This window comes from Peromyscus californicus, unplaced genomic scaffold (genome assembly GCF_007827085.1).
Source record: "Peromyscus californicus insignis strain IS unplaced genomic scaffold, ASM782708v3 Scaffold_12__1_contigs__length_115047231, whole genome shotgun sequence".
In the NCBI taxonomy this organism is placed as follows: domain Eukaryota; kingdom Metazoa; phylum Chordata; class Mammalia; order Rodentia; family Cricetidae; genus Peromyscus; species Peromyscus californicus.
This window is the reverse complement of record NW_026294413.1, coordinates 65,792,469-65,812,065: the sequence shown is the minus strand read 5'-3', so window position 1 is coordinate 65,812,065 and position 19,597 is coordinate 65,792,469. Positions and strand designations below refer to the sequence as shown.

Genomic DNA, 19,597 nt, shown 5'->3' with positions numbered 1-19,597 from the left:
TAGTTTACTTTAGTTCTTTGAACAAATTTTAGGGGCTATTTTGATGTCTTTTTCTGTTAAATCTGTTATCTGATTGCTACACAAGCAATTCCTGTTGCTTGCTTCTGTCCAGTGATGCTACATGTTCTTGTTTCTTTGTAGTTTCATACTTTTGCTATCGGGCCCTGGACATTTCAGATGACATACTGTGGGGAATCTGGGTACCAGCTCCTTCCCTATGGCTCATTTACTGCTTGTGAATGTGCACAGTGTCTGGCTGGACAGTTTTTAGTAAAGACCGTGTCTCACCCTGCCCTCTAACAGAGCTAAGCACTTGAGGGAATGCCCTAGTGAGGCATGGGGTGGTTTTGGAGTTCCTTCCTGATCTCATTAGGGTGCTGAGTCCAGACAATTTGGCCCTGTTGACTTGATGAGACTCCTAGACACATACTGCTCTAGAGATCATCTTTCAAACTCAGGCTCCCATAAAGGAGTAATTCTCACTGTTGGTGATTAATATTTGTTATGATCCCTGGAAAGCCCCCCAGTTGTGTCTCCTTCCTAAGGGTTCTTGTGCAAAGCAGCCAGCACATAGGTTGGTCTGTTATCATCACTGAATCTATCCCTGACAGCTCAACTACTTCTCACCACAACCTACACCTATTTGTTTGTTTATTTATTTATTTATCTTAAAAAAATTTTTTTTTTGAGACAGGGTTTCCATGTAGTTGGTACCTGTCCTGGATTTTGCTCTGTAGACCAGGCTGGCCTCGAACTCACAGAGATCCACCTGCCTCTGCCTCCTGAGTGCTGGGATTAAAGGCATGCGCCACCACCGCCCAGCGTTTATTTATTTACTGTGGAGTTCAGCTGGCCTCACATTAGCAATCTTTCAGCCTCACTTCCAGAATGTTACAATTAGAGGCATTTGCTAGTGTGCCTAGCTAACCTGTACCTGTTTCTGAGAGTGCTTGAAAGTCCCCATCTTATATTAAACATGAGGAGACGGGAAGCTACTTATTTAACCTATTTCCATCACCCAGGACAGAGTTCTGCAACCAGACAGAAGGACAATGGTCCTGCTCTTTCTGAGTAATGCCTGGTACAGCAAGCGGAGCCCAGGGCTTCATCTCCTTTTCTGGATACCCTCTCTGCCTTTCAGGTCAGAACAAGGGCAGCCAGGTCTCTAGCAGAAGAGCATGCAAGGCAGAGACTCCACTCCACAAATAAGGAATGGGTGGAAGAGGGTGCTCCCACCCTTCAGCTGCCCCACAGCACTCCGCCTCCAGGAGCAGGGCAGGAGTAAAGTTCTAAAGTAAAGTCTAAAGTATGCTCCTCCTAACAGCACTCAGAGCTGGGTTCCTGCTGAGAAGTTTAGAATGAGCTTCCATCTCACTGAGCTGCAACTGATAGGGAGAGTGCTCGTCTTAGTTAAAGTGCTCTACACTCGAACATTTTCTTAACAAAATGTAGCTTAACTTGAATAGGTATTTCTAAATTTCCTATAAAACCCCAGACTCATTTCCAGAGACTTTAAATGTGGTTCTTCATTTTTTTATTTTTGATCAGTTTCAGTGAGCATTGGATCTATGGGTTCTTTATGCTGCTATAACAGATACTAAGTTTATTCACTCTTATGGATTAGAATTCCCTGGTGTGAACACACCCTGCTTTATCCATTCTCTCACCAGTGGACGTGTGGGCAGTTTCTAGCTTTTCTGCTAACCTAACATTGCTGCTATAAACACTGTTTTACATGTATCCTATGACACACCAGCAAGTGTTCCTATTGGGTATGGAGTATATATATCTAGGAATGTGAATGTTGGTAAAAAAAATTCTGTAATATTTAATTTTGCAAGGCAGGTACAAGTTGTTTTCCAAAGCAGCTGGAGTTGTCCATTTCCAACTAAGAGTGTGTAAAAGTCCTTGGAGTTGTCCACCTCTGATCTACAGCCTCCTCAATCTTTGTTGTGAGACTTGCCAATATAACAGGTGTAAAATTTTATCCCACCACAATTACAAACGAGGGAAGAATTTATGTTCATTTTCTTGTTTTCTCTTCTGTGAATATCTATTTCTTCCAGTTTTTAATAGCTGTCCAGAGGAGGGAGGGGTCAAGAAAAAGATCAAGAGAGGAGAGGACTCTTCCCTCCTAAGTCTTCTTGTGGCAGTTCTAGGGATGGAAGCCAGGGCCTCACACAGCCTAGGCAAGCACCCTCAGCCCTCAGGAGGGCTCTTCGGTCGGATCGAATGAGTCGATTAAAGAGTCTGTTTTATTAAATTGACATGTATGTGGAGAGCCTCACAAGAAAGGAGAGCCTGAAGAAACAACCAAAGCAAGATGCTTTGATATTTAGACAACAATCAATTTAGGAAGGACAGACAGGACAAATGGATCTCTTGACTAAAGGTAAATCCTAGGGATGTCATTAAGAGATGGGGGAGGGTAGAAGCTAATGGAAGCTAAGGTTACTTCAAAGAACTTGTTAATTGGGGTTGTGATGAATTACTGCAGTCACCAGTCTGGTGATCAAGGCTGTTTTTCTGGCTTTGCTCTGTGAAAGATGTCCCTCTCAAGAGAATCTTTATGACTTGCTGCATGTAGGAAAGATGTCTCTCTCAAGAGAATCTTTATATGGCTTGCTGCATGTAGGAAAGGACAGGCCAAATGGCCCTTTCTGTAGTGACAGTTTCTCTAGTGATGTCAAGCTGAAGTAATTACCATGTCACTTGGCATATCCTGAGATGACCCGATCTTCACTCTTCCATGGCATATCCTTTTTTAAAATTGTAGTTTCATATGTAAATATTAACCCTTGTCTATTCTGTGTATTATAAATAAATTCTGCCAGTTTGGAGCTTGTTTTAATTTCTTTAAGGCAACTTTTGATGAATAAAATTCTATTTTAATATGGCTGAATCTTGTTCTTTTGGTTAGTACTCTGTCTTATTTAAGAAATGTTTCTCTATCTCAGGGAGACACACACACACTGCCAAAAGGAGAAATGATGTACACGTGAACCACTGGAGACTCAAATACACATATTAGTAACTGACAGATGGCCAAGCAGGGGGCAGCTGAGCAGAATGGCACCCTCAGCGAAATCTATCAACTCTCATAAGACACTCATTTTTTTTAAAGATTTATTTATTTATTATGTATACAATGTTCTGTCTGCATGTATCCCTACCCAGCAGAAGAGGGCACCAGATCTCATTATAGATGGTTGTGAGCCACCATGTGGTTGCTGGGAATTGAACTCAGGACCTCTGGAAGAGCAGTCAGTGTTCTTAACCTCTGGCTGGAAAAATACTCATCTTTTGTGAGAGCAAACTGTTTGGCTGTAACAGTCTAGAGACGACTTTGTTTTGTTGGTTCTCTTCTTCTACCACACGTGGCTTTAAGGATTGAAGAAGTGAGTGCTCCTATCTTCCAAGCCATGTTACCTGTTCCTCTCCAGGAGTTTTTAATCTCTCAAGTTGGTCTTATTCTGTTGTTGGTTGGTTGTTTTCTTTTTTGGGGGCCTGCTAACCAGCTTCCAAATAAATCACACAGGAAGGCTTAATTATGAACGCCCAGCCTTAGCTTGGCTTGTTTCTAGCCAGCTTTTCTTATCTTAAATTATCCCATCTACTTTTTGCCTCTGGGCTTTTCCCATTCTCTTACTTCTGTAAATCTTACTCTTACTCCATGGCTTGCTGTGTAGCTGGGTGGCTGGCCCCTGGAGTCTTCCTCCTTCTCAGGCTTGTTCCTTCTTTTTTCTTCCTCCCAGATTTCTCCTTCTATTTATTCTCTCTGCCTGCCAGCCCTGTCTGTCCTTTCTCCTGCCTTGTTATTGGCCGTTCAGTTCTTTATTAGACATCAGGTGTTTTAGACAGGCACAGTAATACAGCTTTACAGATTTAAACAAATGCAACATAAACAAAAGGAACACACCTTAAATTAATATTCTACAACAATACTCAGATTCTAGCAGCTTATCCTTTAAATACTTCTGACATAAGGTCCTGGGAGATTCTGGGTAGCCTTTGATCTGAGCAAGCCCTAACCAACCCTCTGGATCTACCTGTCTCCAGTTTTTAGGCCAGGGTGCCCTGTGACCTTAATTCTGTTGTGACCCTTGATGGACCTGAGTTGCAGATTTTATATTTTTCACCTTTTTTTCTTTTTCTGCTATGAGGACAGGAGTGATAATGTCCAAGTTCTCTTCATGTCAGAGGTTAAACTACTTTATTATTTATTTATTTGCTTGTTTTTTTGAGACAGGGTCTCAACTATGTAGTCCTAGGTGTTCTGGAACTCACTCTGTAGACCATGCCAGACTTGAATTCACAGCGATTCGCCTGCCTCTGCCTCCTGAGTACTGGGATTAAAGGCATGCACCACCACATCTGGCCCAAACTTCTTTTTAAATCCTTGTTTAGTATCTTACTGTATCAATGTAGGTCTAAATTTTTAAAGTTTTGACATATACTGCTAAATTTCCTTCCACGGGGCTTTATTAAAATAATCTAAGCACATTTTTATTACTTTATTTTCTGATTTCCAAATCATCATTGTTCCCTCAAGATGAAGTCCACACAGCCTGCCAAGCATGCATTCCTTGGGTGGGTGAGCCGTCACTGCGATCTTTTGTACAATATAGCCCTACTTGTTCTTCAATGTGATCACCGGGAACTGCCTCGCCCTCTTCGTCTACAGTGACTGGTGGGCTTCCTGACCCCAGGATGCCGGATCGTGTTCACTTTGCTTTGGCCTGCTCCGCCTTTCCCGGGCACTCCGTCCTGCTGCCTGCCTCCTCACCTTGTCCTCAGACTTCTGCTGTCCACGAGCTTACTCAGAGAGACCCAGCATTTTGTTCCGTGTCAGCAGGAGAAGGTCTACAGCACCGTGGTGCACACACAACCTGCTGCAGCGAAACCTAGGGTTTCTGCCATCATGTGGTAATTGCGAGTCTGCTCTTTATAAAGTCCTTGTACTGTTATTTTAATTGTCGCTTATGTGTTTTGCTTCAGGATTTTTCTACTTACAACATAAAAACATAGTAACTCTGAGAAAGGCTCTTCTTAATAGTTAATCTTTTTATAAAAATAAAAATAGCTTATTTTTTCCTCTCAATTTAAAACCTTAATTCCACCAAAAACTAATATCTAGTCAAATTATTAAATAATCTTTTTAGTGGAATCTTAAAAACTCAGTTTTTTTTTTAATTTAGAAAAAACCCATACAAGACATACAAAACAACTAAGATACATATGAAAGTTTTTTCGAGATGGGGTTTCTCTGTGTAGCTTTGCACCTTTCCTGGAATTCACTTGGTAGCCCAGGCTGGTCTCGAACTCATAGAGATTCGCCTGGCTCTGCCTCCCAAGTGCTGGGATTAAAGGCATGCACCACCACTGCCCGTCAATATGAAAGTTTACAACTGTCACATTGTAACAATAAAATGCACAAAACTCCAATGGAGATAATTCAAATGCAAAAAAGCTGTCATCAATTTTGAAAACAGGTTTTTCAATGCTCATGTTTAAGCTTTTTTAAAAAAAACAAAAAAACTACTCACGTTCTACTTGCTCAAACATTACTGAGAAGAGGAAGTCTCGGGGTGTCATGTAATATTCTCCTTCATGCTCCAGGGATGAAAACTGCATGAACCGCTGTTTACGTAGAGAAAGTTTCTCTATTGGTCCCAAGTCATTTTTCTAAAAGAAAAATAAATAATAATTAAAAAATGTTTTCAGTATGATTGCCAAACTCAGCTACCCCTAGAATTACATTTAAAGAGTAAGTTCGGTCTCACAGTCCCCAAAGTTTACACTAGTCATACAACAAATATCAACTAAGTCCCTTGGTTTTAGGCACTGAAGGTAAAATACCAACTGAGACTAATTGGAGGGCAGTTACTTTCAAGTGGGAGAATGGCATCGGCAGATGTGAAGTCACCGAGCTGGGACAGCGGTAGCAGGTCTCTTAGGTGAGACAGGCTGTCTTTGAAGGGATGGCACTTACAGAGACTGTGCACACAAGGGTGAGTGAGTCCTGTTCTCCTGAGGAACAATGTCTTCAGGAGGAGCAGAAGGCACTGTCACCACGGTGACAGGAAGAGAGTGGCGGAAGTCACACCAGACAGATATGCTCCCATGAGAGGCTCTGTCCACACAACTATGAATAGCAAAGTGCAGAAGGGATGCACACGGGTCAGACACTGTTGGTGCTGAGTCTCAGGTCTTAGGGCTGGGCCTTCCCAACAGCTGAGGGCAGCACTGAAATATCCCAAGCTTTCTGTTCCACTCAAGGCCTTCAGCCTCTAGTTTCCACATTATCCTCCCACACGTGGATGAGCCTGGTGCTGGACAGACTGACATGTGGTTGACAATACTGGAGCCCATGTGGAGCCTCGATGTGAGACTGCGCTGCTCACCCTGGACTGCTTTCCTACAGCGCCATTTTCACTGGCCTACGCATCCTCCCAGGACACACCTACTTCTCAGACTCAGCACGGATCCCGGAATTTACCCTGACCTACAGGCCATACACAGTGACTGCCAACTCAAACCAAAATGTAAGAACTAGGAATTCTGGCTGCTTAACCCTCCTCACATTCAAGGCCACCAGAGGCCTCTTTTTGCTGATGTGAGTCCCTAACTAGTTCTGTCCCCTGAAGTAGACAACAGGCTTGCTGAGCGTCCAGTTTTGCTCCTTCTGCATTCTATTCAGTGCCTACAGAATACTAACAACATATACGACGCACATCAATGCTAGCGTCTCTATGTACTTTCTGTTCTTTGCCCATACATTGTTACTATAAAACTACCAAAAGGTGAGGTGGGAACTCGGTACCTCGCACAAGCTGGGAAAGTGCTACCCTGACCTATAACCCCAACCCAAGGGCAAGTTTTATTCACAAGCATCATACTCATCCTCGCAACCAGGAAGTGGAATCATAGTAACGCTTTCTGAATGTTATATATGAAGCATGCATACACACACACACACACACACACACACACACACACACACACACACACACAGAGTAAAACATAGCAATATATGTATCATTTTGCTTAACGAAAAGAAAAAGCAATGGTAAGTCAGACAAACACTAATTTCTGAGAAAGTCTCTTGTGCTTTGACAGTGAATTTATAAAATGTATGGCCAGGAAAGGGAGGGTGGGTTGGAGCAAAACCAGGAACCTAACTGCATTTGCAAGCTCTAGGGATCAGAACAGAAAAAGGCCAAACATGAGTATGTGTCGTAACTATATGGAAGAATTTTAAAGGCATAACGTTAACTTATAGTCTATTAAGAAAATAGCAGCCGGGCAGTGGTGACGCACGCCTTTAATCCCAGCACTCTCCAGGCAGAGGCAGGAGGATTTCTGTGAGTTCAAGACCAGCCTGGTCTACAGAGCGAGTTCCAGGAAAGGCTCCAAAGCTACACAGAGAAACCCTGTCTCAAAACAAACAAACAAACAAAAAAACCAAAAACCAAAACCAAACAAAAGCAAAATGAATAATCACAACAGAGAATGCACACCCTCAAACCCTGAAATACTATTGCTGCTTTTCTAATTTCTGTATCAAAGTTGTTAAAATTTCCTGTTTTTGGTATTTCTTTTTGTTTAAATTCTTTTCACACCTCAACCAATTATACAGTCCAATACTGTATTCAACCCTCTGTCTATAGGTCTCCTAACCAGAGGGGTGATTGCCCATGTGTCTGTTCTGGTTTCAGGTCGGCTTCCTTGTAACAATCTTACTTTTCCTGGGCTTAATTGACTTGTAGGAAAGAAACACTTACCGCTCTCTCACAGCAGGCTGTGTGTAAAAGATACCATATTTCTTTTTTCTAGAAGGTTTGCTCCTAAGTTTCTCTACCTTGTGGTTATCTTTTTTATTAAAATATGTATTTAATTAAAAACAATGTGAATATGTGCATATGCCACATGTGTGGGTGTCCACAGAGGTCAGAAGATGGTGTCAGATCCCCTCAAGACATGGGCAACTGCTGAGATGCTTGATGTGGGTGCTGGGAATCAAGTTCCAGTCCTCTCCAAGAGCGTCAAGTGCTCCTAACCATGGTTATCATTTTCCATGTGCCTCTAAGAACCTTTCACTCACAGACTCACATTTCTGAAGAGCCAATCCCTTAGGAAGTAACATTTTATAGAGTTGGATAGTTGACTGGGTTGTTTGCATCCAGTTACATTTTGGCTAAATATACTTTCTAGTGAACAATAAAAGATAGAGGAAATACGGATCCTTTTGACTAGCTAATTGCTGAGCTTGAAGTTTGCATAGAACTGTAGGTCATGTCGACACAAACAACTTCCAAATGCGCCCTGCAACCATGACTCTCTCCATCAGCAGATGGCTGAAACTCTACAGTGCCGTCTGCCAGCACCCTTCCAATTTAATTTGGTATGGTAGTTTTCTGAATTCGTTACTCCCTAGTATAGACAAACCCATTCTACTAGCCCAAAGCCTTTCCATCCCCATTATCAGCATCGATACCCTGGGTATCCTCACCAGTGGTACTCTCCACTGCCTCTCTCACTGAGATTGAGTACTATGCTATCCAGTCAACAGTACCCTTCTATTTCCTTTATGAAGTATACAGTGGATGCTCCCAGCTCACACCTTACTACCAATCTTCCCCTTATTTATCATAGCTTTACCCTCTCTGATTTAAACACTTAATTGAGCATCTACTAATTTCAGAAACACACTAGGAGCCAGAATGCAAATGAACCAAAGGGGATAACTGTGTAGCAGAAAATGTCAGCAGCAATGAAGTAGATAATTAAGTGAACAGGATGTACAAGGCAGGCTGGGAGCATCTTTATAAGCATGTTCTCTCAAAATACCCAGTTGCAACCAAAGTTTTTTAAAAATCACCCCTGTTTTATAAAAGAAGGGATGTAGGCTTGTTAAGGTCAGCCAGCTTGCCTAGTTTAACACAGTAGTTAACTGATGGCACAGGCCATATGGCACCAACTTCAGTCTCTAACAAGTTCCCAGAGTAGCTCCTGTGAGAGAAGATGTGTAGTAAGATCTCATGTAAATAAGGGGAGGCTATAAACTAGAGTCTAGAGATTAACAAAGAGAAGGTTTAGAATTAGCCATGCTTCAAGTCCCAGGCTAAATGTTGCCCATTTCCTAACTAGTATGCATTACTACCCTGGTTATATCAAATCTAGGTTGAGTAGAATGTCCTGAATAGGTTTGTTTGCTACTACAAAATTTAAGCGGGGTAGGAGGTGGGGGTGGAGTGGGGAAGGACTTTGTGAAATTATCACTTTACAAATGAATGTACCAACACAGTTTTGCTTGGGCTATTATTATTATTTTTTAATCAACCAGTACTCAAATTTTAAAAGTAAATTCTGAAGGCTCACAAGTGCAGTTAGTGTACACTGTACCTTTGTAGCTAGAGTTTTCCTGCCTGGCCCACAGTCAGGACAAATCTCTATCACCTGCCAGTCCCACAGCCGCTCAAACCCGACCAAGTAAACACAGAGACTTATATTGGTTACAAACTGTATGGCCATGGCAGGCTTCTTGCTAACTGTTCTTACAGCTTAAATTAATCCATTTCCATTAATCTATACCTTGCCACATGGCTCGTGGCTTACCGGCATCTTCACATGCCGTTTCTCATCATGGCGGCTGACAGTGTCTCTCTGACTCAGCCTTCCACTTCCCAGCTTTATTCTCCTCCTTGTCCCGCCTACACTTCCTGCCTAGCCAATGGCCAATCAGTGTTTTATTTATTGACTAATCAGCAACACATCTGCCATACAGAACATCCCACAGCATACCTTTATGGCTATTTTATATAATTTGGATTGACTTGCCAATGCCAGTTTTACTGCTTTAGTCTTTTATCTGTTAGGCTTTATCTTGCTTTACTTTACATTCGTAACTATTTTGATCAAATTTCAAACCTACTAGATGGTTTCAATGGACAATAAAGCCAACAGTCAGCCATGATACTACTAAGAGAAAGATGCTTTACTGTGTGATTTCCTAAGGATGTTCTATTATAACACCCAAATTCTTTCTGCTTGGTTTTCAAGTAGACCGCCAAGCCTGGAGTGATGCCTCAGTTTGTCTTACTCTAATGCATAGCAGCACACTGAGCTGCTGCTTTGTACACAATAGAAGTACAGTTGTTATTTACAACCCAGAATTTTTAAAAGAATTTATTTATTATTTATTTTTTAAAATTTTATTTATTTTACAATACAATTCAGTTCTACCTATCAGCCACGGATTCCTTTGTTCCCCCCTCCCGCCCCCGAATTTATTTATTTATATTTTGGGTGCACTGGGGTTTTGCCTGCATGTATGTCTGTGTAGGGGTTTTGGGTTCTCTGGAACTGGAGTTACAGACAGTTGTGAGTTGCCATGTAGGTGCTGGGAATTGAACCTGGGTCCTCTAGAAGAGCAGCCAATGCTTTCAGTTGCTGAGCCATCTCTTCAGGCCCCAGATTTCTTAACAAATTAAACCCCCTTGTTCTTTTACAGTTCCATACATGTATATTACGGTTACTCGCACCTCCACTACTGTCCTCCTATCAACCCCTCTGCTCCCGACAAGTCTCCCTTCCTCACATTCAGCTTTTTTTCTTTTTTGGGAGGTGGGGTTGGGTTGGGACTTGTTACATACTAGGGTTAACCAGGGCCACCTGTGTGACCAGGGGTTTCAAATTTTCCATTTTATCCTGGTGGGCTAGCTCACCTGTGGGCACAGACCTGGAGACAATGCCTGCCCTTCCTCAGAATTTACTAGTAGCCGAAAATTCAGCTGCATGAACCTTCTCCACCCATGACTGACTGAGGACAGGCTCAGTCTTGTACAGGCCTAGCACAGATAACCTCTGCTGTTTATTTTTTAATTTTTATGTTATTATTATTATTTTTATTTTTGAGACAGGGTTTCTCTGTGTAACCCTGGCTGTCCTGGAACTCACTCTGTAGACCAGGCTGGCCTCCACCTCAGAGATCCACCTGCCTCTGCCTCTGAGTGCTGGGATTAAGGTTGTGTGCCATCACCACCCGGCTTAACCTCTGCTGTTAAGGGATCCTATTTGCAATAGCTGTGTCATGTCCAGAAGACAGTATTTTGCAGCCCTTCTTATGTTCTTTCCAAAACTTCTTTCTTTTCTCTGAGCCGTGGAGGTGGTGGTAGAGATGCTCTGTTAATAATAAGTGATGACTTATTCTATGGACTTGTGCAGCCATGAATCTCTGCATTCACCACAGTCCCTTGCAAAGAGAAGCTTCTCTGATTGAGGTTGAGTGTAGAATTCGTCTATGGGTATAAATAAAATATTTATAAGGAAATTTGATGCCATACCAATTTATGTAAGCAACTGTAGTTAAATTCTTTAAGAACTTGTAGCCACTGGATCTTGATTGTGTTCACAGTACCAGGAATAAAGTCCCTCTTGTGAAGCAGGCCTCAGATCCAGTCAGAGAGCAAATGGTTACCACCGTAATGTTGTGCCATTAATACCTGTGTGCATGTATTGCCTTGCAAGTTGGTACTGTAGTTTGTAGGGTTCATAGACCATTGATGGATGCCTTTTTGCCCCCAGTAGCATGCTTAGCTCCTTCTGGCAACGTGAACGCTTGCAAGCAGGGAGGAAGTTTCTGGAGCAGTTCTAGCTTAATTTCATATCTTGCAACAAAGATATGTGGTGTCTTCAGCAAAGGTACAGCCCAGAATTTTAGGAGTTAAAAGGACCTAGGGAGCATCTAGTTCTAGCTCTGTGCAAACACCAGCATCACAGCTTCTGAGTTCCTGACCATGTTTGGTTATACAGGGTACGGCACAGGACCAGATGCCGAATCCTGCTCTAGAGCCTTGAACAGTTTTGCAGAATGCTTTGGCGGGAGCCCTCACTCTTCGGGAAGAGGTCTGGGTCTTTTGTTCCTTCCCTCCTTCCTCTTGTCTGGTTTTGGCTTATCCCGTGTGCCCGAGCTCTCTTCACCATTCTCCTTTGCCCCTCTTCCTCACATACACACACGAGGCGGGCCATCAACCAGCCACACTGTTTGGGGCGCTGACTTCCTTCCTCTCTGTCTTTTCCCTCACGGACTGTGTACGTTTGTGGCAGGCTGGAGTTCACAAGTGAGTAGGCGAAGGAAGCGGCTTGCAGACTCAGTGAGCACAGTCAGCTCAGTTAGGATGGAGAAGAGGAGGCGTAACAGATGTCAAGATGTCAAACGTGCCGCTGAGAAACCAGGTGCCTCGTGGAGTGCTGTTATATAGTAGGCAGATGCAGATGTGTTCACGAATCCATGCTCAGGGAGCTATTTCAGAGCCCGCTGTTGTACTGTTCTGAGGCACACGACAAAAATGTACAGAAGAGAAGAGTGGCATACTAAAAGATCACAGTTGTTTCCCTGTGTGGAAGCATAACTGTGTGTGGATGTCAGGAAACCTTAGATAATGTTCCTCAGGAGCTGTCTACCTTGGTTTTTTGAGATAGGGCGTCTTACTGGCCTGGGGATCACTAATTTGGCTAGGCAGATTGGCCAGAAAGCCCCATGGTTCAGTCTCTGCCTTCCCAGTGCTGGGATTAGAAATACATGCTATCATGCCCAGCTTTTAAAATGTGGGTTCTGGGAACTGACCTCAGTCTATTCTTATGCAGCTTGCAGCTTGTCAATCGAGCTATCTCTCCAGTACCAAAGATCATAGATTTTGACCCCCCCAAATGTATACAATAGTCATCACATATAAAGATACTAGGGCTTATAAAGAAATGCAGAAGTAGGATTTTCATACCATGACTGAGCACTTACACTTAATCTACATATTTAATAAACTTGGTTATTTAGTTTACTGCAAACATTCTATTGTAAATGCATGTTTTACACCGAGTTCCATGTAAATATTAACATCCACAGATTCACACTCATGGGAACTGGAATATGCTATGAGACCTGAACCAAGTCAGGGATTCTAGTAAGCCCATCACTAATAAAAGGCAAAGTAGACAAAACTTACATGTGCCTTAAGGAAGTAATAATTCTGTTTTTTTGCTTTTCTGTATGTAATAGAAACAGTCTTACTATTCTCTTATTTTATCTGTGAGATTATAGTATATTTCCTTCCTCTAAACCCTCCCATAGCCCCCTCCCCCGGGTTCTCTGAAGGAAAAAGGAGACAGGACAAATGTTTTAAGTGTCCTGTCACTGATACTCAGGGCCAGAATCTCACAAGAAGCTCGTCCTCCAGACCGAAAGGCTAGCTGCAAAAACAAAAGCAAACCAAACCAAATCAACCAATTTGTAAGCAGTTATGATTTCTTCCTTTCGCTTCTTGATCAGCTGAGGTCTGCTTTGGCTGGTTTAAAAAGCCTGTCTCAAGCAAGGAATGGTGGCATATGCCTGTAATCCCTGCTGTAGGGAGGCTGACACAGGCTACGAGTTCTGTCTTAGGGATAAGAAGCCATGCAAGAAAATGAATGCTTGCAACTATGCGTACACAAAGAATGGTCAGGCACAGTGAATTCAGCTATGCTCGCTCGCTCGCTCCCTCTCTCCCTCTCTCTCAAATCCCATGGGGGAGCAGGTCCATAGTTTCTGAGCCACACAAAGCTCTCCACAATGATTTTCCAAAGTGGTAAGCAAAATTAGTGATAAACAGTTGGCATTCCATCTGCCTGTTCCCTCTTTGGCCACTACCTCAGTCAAGCTTGCATGCGTGCGTGCGTGCGTGCGTGTGTGTGTGTGTGTGTGTGTGTGTGTGTGTGTGTGTGTGTAGTAATGGGAAAAAGTAAATTCTCACCATTAAGTCTGTATTGATTAAAAATGCTCCAAATTTCTAGTTTTGTGCTATTCTGAATTCAGGTTGTTTATATATATATATAAATATATATATATATATATATATATTTATATATATGTGTGTGTGTGTGTGTGTGTGTGTGTGTGTGTGTGTGTGTGTGTGTACTTGGACAAATATTTTCAGTCTTTACGAAGCTCCCAGAAGTAGGGACCTGGGAAGATAAAAGGCAGAGTGGTATTGAGACACTGTTAATTTTACAAACAAAAAATGGACTAAGCCAGAGTGATGGTATGACATATCTGTGGTAGATAAGGAACCAGTGGGAATTCTTAATTGTTCAGATTTTATACAAAGTCCAACTCCACACTTTTATTTTGATAAGGGTGTGACATGGTTATAAATTTCTTTGAACTTCTGAATCCAAACTAGAAGTGTAGAATACTTAAATTTCTTACATACTACGTCTGAACCATCTGTAAAGCATTTCTCATTAATGTTTTCTATCACATACTCCATTTTAATCTTTTGCTAATTTTGTTTTTAAATTTTATTATAAAAACACTGCAAATAAAAAAACCCCACATACTGAAATTAACCAGTCCCAAAGACTAAACAATGTAAGTGTAAACACCACACAAATATCTGCTGGGTCACAGCCTTCACTATCTTCACGATACAGTTCATTTTTACTGAGCACAATGTGTCTTTGAATGGATCATCTCAAATGTTTGTTTTTTAAATAACAAACTGTGTATTTCACACTGAAAAACTATATAAATGCTGGAGTCCAGTCCACTAAACTGCTGCAGGGAGGCAGTGAGACAGGAGAGATAAACACACATGGCTGCAAAGGTTTGGGCCAGCCAAGGTTACCAGAGTCAACCACGGCCCCAATGCACACACACGAGTAACCCTCAGAAGCCACTCACACACAGAAAATGTTGCTAAAATGTAGGAAGATGAGAAGTACAGCTTAAAAGCATTTAATGTAAATCTTTTATGAGAAAAATACCTTCTAACAAATGAGCTGGAATTATCTGGAAGATTCACTGACATGACAGACCTCACACTCTACTGTGCTGTATGAAATCAGCATTACTCCCTGACTCCCCAGACGGCCACAGTACTCTATAGAGTGCACGCTATAGACAAAGCAGGGCTTTGCTTATATAAACTGCAAATGATTAGAGCTATGAGTGAAAACAGAACGTCTTTCGGAAAAGTACAAGTAGACAGAGTTCTACACTGTCATGAATAACTGTTACACGTCAAATAAAACTAAATCACAAGGCACACATGCTTTCATCTTCCCAATAATGTCAACACACACTTTTTAAGAGCTCACTATTAGTTCATTCTTTGTCATAACGAGGCACCAGGAAAAGAACCTTTGAGCAAAAATTCAGTGTGCTGACACACAGATTTGGGATTTCAGGAAACCAAGAAAAATGTGACTGAAATTATATCCTAGGGTTAAATCAACTGCTTACAAAAATAGTAACTATCAGAAAGCAAACTCTTAACTTTAAGCACTGTACTTTGTATATAAATTTCAGTACTGATGTTGCTGCTCATGCCTAAAATCCTTGTACTGGACCCTGATCCGCATCTGGAGGGAGTGGGAAGCTCCAGGTGTTACTGGCTCCCTTTCCTATGCACTTTGGCCTTTGTGATTTACTCTCATTTTATAGACAAATCCAGGAAATAAAATCTGGGGTCATCAGATCTATACGCTAGTTTTCTTCAACCCAAACAAAACAAAAAACAAAAAAACCCAGCACAATATATCTTTCTGATGACAACTCTTACTTAAAGCAAAAGGCCATTTAAAAAATTTACAAACTAATGAGATCAGTAAGTTCTTGACTGTTACCAAAACACCAAAAACCCAAAAGTAAACAGCGACATTAAAATTAAAGATTTTTAAACGTGACTTAAAGGACCTTCCTTCCAGACAGTAAAAATGTGTCTGAAACTCCAGGACAACCCAGGCAGAAGCAGTGTCTTCTTCCAGGGAGAACAACGCAGTGTCTGCGCCAGTGAACTCCTGAGCCACCTCAGGTGGTGGGGCTGCCAGGCACAGGCCATTAACTGCATGACTCCAAGGGGCACTCTACTGCAGCTTGGGTTTGTGGGCAGTAAGGTGCAGATGAAGGAGTGTCTGCTTCTGGTGTGTACAATGGGCCTGCACCATTGTTGTCAGGGCTGGACAAAGGCAAGAAAAGAGCAGAACTCCTACTTCACGTTCCCATCACTCTGTGCCTAGTGAAGGCCCAATGTCAGCCCTTTCCTCCCATGTCCTGTTCAGGGAAGGGCCAGCATCATCAAGTTGTGACTTTGCTGGGAGAGGAACATACTATATTTGTGGAACTGATCTAGGAACTATGAAGCTAAACTGGTGGGTACCCCAAAATGAGAGAACAAATGAAATTGAAAAGCACACGCCCACCAGATATGATCAGCTCCAACCTGAGCACAGGGAGAACTTCCAAGCACATTTAGGTCACAGGTATGTCCCTAGCTCAGTCAGCCACCTCTCAAATCTTCTACTGCTCAAGTACTGTATAGCAGAGGCTACTAGGACTGTTGTGTTCTTCAGCTGATATTTTAATGCAAAGATAAAAGAGCCTTGGCTCAAGATGGACAGGGTCAGGAAATGTATTCACATAATTTTTGCAAATGGCATAACTGGCTAGAATGTCTCCTTAAAATCTAAGGTAGTACCTATGCAAAATTCTGTGGGAACAATGAAGGCAAGAGCAGCAGTAGGAGATAATGGAACCATGATCTGAAAGAGAACGGGAAGATCAGGAAATCAGTGAGGCAACGGATTGTCAGGAGAGCACAGGGAAGACACGGCTCTCCCTGGAAAGGGATCTAGCTAAGTAAAACACAGAAAAAGACCGTTATAAATCAAAAAGGAAAACACCATTTTTCACTGCCCCTGTATGTGTGCATTCTATGTTTCAATAATTTTACAATACCTCAAAAAAGACTGGTATCAATTTTCATTTTCTAAAATAGGCTTTCCAATATGGTATCTTTATTGCTGGATTCAATCTTTTAAAACTTGTTAAAACACACACACACACACACACACACACATACACACACACACACACACTCACTCAAAAAGCTACAGTGCGGGGTTAGAATTAGCTCTAAGATGATTCTTAAAATGGCCAGCACTATGGCTCAGCAGGCAAAAGTACTTGCTGCCAACTCTAACCTGAATTAAATCTGCAGAACACACATGGAGAGGGAGAAAGCTGACTCCTACTAGCTGTCCTCTGGCTTCCATGAGAAGTATGTCCTTCTCAAGCACCATAAAACAAAATGTTAAAAAAAAAAAACAAAACAAAAACCCAAAACCAAAAAAAACCAAACCAGAGCCATATTTCCTTGTGCCGTAATGTGGAGAAATGACGGCAGCAGATGTGGGCTGTGTCCACACATCCACCTATATATCAGCACTGAACTTAATTAACCTGGGAGTTTGGAATTTTTTGTCCCTTCTTACTCCAACCTGTTTGTTATAAACAGAACTATTCCAGAGGAATGGAATAAACACTATTAATCTTACTCTTTATCTGAACGAGATTTCATAAGGTACTTCTACAAATCGACTCTGTTGGCCAGTGTATACAGTTACATATAAATAACGAGAGCTTGACTGCAAAGCAGCTGCCTGAGGAGCCAGCTCCTAGGGAAGAGGGAGGGTTAGAATGCTGGGCTGAGATCAAAGGCTCAGGCCTGCTGGAGGCTCTGTTACCCTAAACCTAGGGAGACTATTCAGAGACTTGCTAGGTGGAAGCTGGTGAGTGGGGGTGGAATTCCTTCCATTACCCCATGACTGCTCCTCAAACCTGCATCTAAGACTAAATATGCGGGAAAGGAGGAACAGAAAAAAACTGCTGGGATTTGGGGCTATATGAGCATGTGAGAACCATCCACATGGTTCTAGTTATATATAAAATGCTCCATGGATTTCAAGGATTACTTGTAATGCAGTAAAAAATGTGACAAAGGAATTAAGAGCAGTGAGTGATGGGAACTGGATAAAAGAGATCTTTGAAAGCTGATGACTTCTGTTAAAACATTTCACTCATTTATTGCCTTTAAAGCAACAGGTGCTTCACCCTTCTGTCTCTACTTTTTATCCATGAAGTGACAAATTACAAAAAGTAAGTTCTCTGTTCTTTGTTGAGCATTCCTTGGTGTCCAAATTTCTCAAGAATAAAGTGGGAACAGAAAGGGCCTTTCTTACAGTATTACAGCTTTCAGAACGTCTAATACACACACATTGCATTAGACAAAATATAGTAAGTAAGACCTAGTCATCTGGGGCCTTTATTTTGGAATTGGTAATAATCTGGATGAAATAAATTGCTTTGCTTCTGAACACTCTGTGCCACGACTGAATGCTTTCTCTTAAAGAAAACTTTACGATTGGAAATTTTCACTCATTACACATTTTCTACTTTGTTCCGGATGAAGGAGATTTTATTGTATATGAAACAAAACACCCCAGACTAAATTAGAAATCTTCACTGGGTAAGCGATGTCTCATGATAAGTTCTACAGAATGACGGGGCCTTAGCCAAGGAGACAAAAGCTATTCCCAGAAAACCCGGGCACTGGGAACACCTCCCTGGCGCTTCAGTACTGATTCTCTAGTGATGATACTCCAGCCTTCTTTTGAAGCTAGGGGAGTGAAGGGGGCTTTGCTTAGAAGAGCACAGCAAGAGGAAATGGCGTGTGTGTGTGTGTGTGTGTGTGTGTGTGTGTGTGTGTGTGCGCGCGCGCGTGTGCTCGTGTGTATTATATACTGTTATGTTTTATTTCTATTTAACACACAGACTCTGACGCATTTCATCCCCACCACACAACTTGTGTCTAGGGCAGAAAGGCTGTCAGGAAGTGAAACACACATCTTCTCTGTTTTTTTTTTTCTTCCTAACTAGATTACTTAGCACAATATTCATTTTTCCTTCTCCACTACTGCCTTCTAAGAACCACATCATAACTTCTGTGATCTAAACAAGTTTAACTTAGAACTCAAGTGATCACACACACACACACACACACACACACACACACACACACACACACACACACTCTAGGGTCTTCAGCTAAAAGCTCAACATCATCCTAAAATAGCACCAGTCTCCTCCACTCCACTTTAATTAAATAGTGTTTTTCTTAAGAAACAGTTGAGTTACTTTGGCTTATTCCCTACACAGCAGAAGGTAGACAGCACTGTGTGAACTTTTCAACCATTACTAATATCAGTACTTAACAAACAGTACACACCTCCTCTGACAAAGCACCAAGCAGAGATAGAAAGACTATCTGCTTCCCAGTGGAGGGACATTCCAGAAGGTGGTATTGGACCAGACAGGAAAGAAGTGAGCAGCAGTTAGCCAGTATGTATGTTCTATAAGAGTAACAGTTAAGCTCCCACCATTATTTTGAAGGGTATAAATCATGGCATTTTGGTTTTCTATTTTTCAAGGATTTTTCTTTTTCCTCCCCCCACCCCCAAAGACAGGTTTTTCTGTGTAGCCCTGGCTGTCCTGGAACTCACTATATAGACCAGGCTGGCTTTGAACTCAAGAGATCCTCCTGCCTCTGCCTCCCAAGTGCTGGGATTAAAGGTGTGTACTACTACCACCACCTGGCAGATTTCTATTTTTTATGAAATATGCACCAGACTAGTATCTTTAAAGATTTTGTAATTAAACTTATGCATAAACTAGTAAGAGCTTTGGTACCAGACCATTCGTTTGGGGTGTGAATGCTCCTTCCTA

General features: G+C 41.9%; 1 protein-coding gene across 2 annotated transcripts in view; it reads right to left on the bottom strand.

The window, feature by feature from the left end:
* Positions 1-19,597, bottom strand: part of Micu2 (mitochondrial calcium uptake 2) — a 112,574-nt gene that overhangs the window by 74,127 nt on the left and 18,850 nt on the right. For both annotated transcript variants that reach the window (XM_052733086.1, XM_052733085.1), the window contains exon 2: positions 5,547-5,685. In XM_052733086.1, coding sequence (XP_052589046.1) covers positions 5,547-5,685 — 139 coding nt within the window. The remainder of the gene's footprint in view (positions 1-5,546; positions 5,686-19,597) is intronic.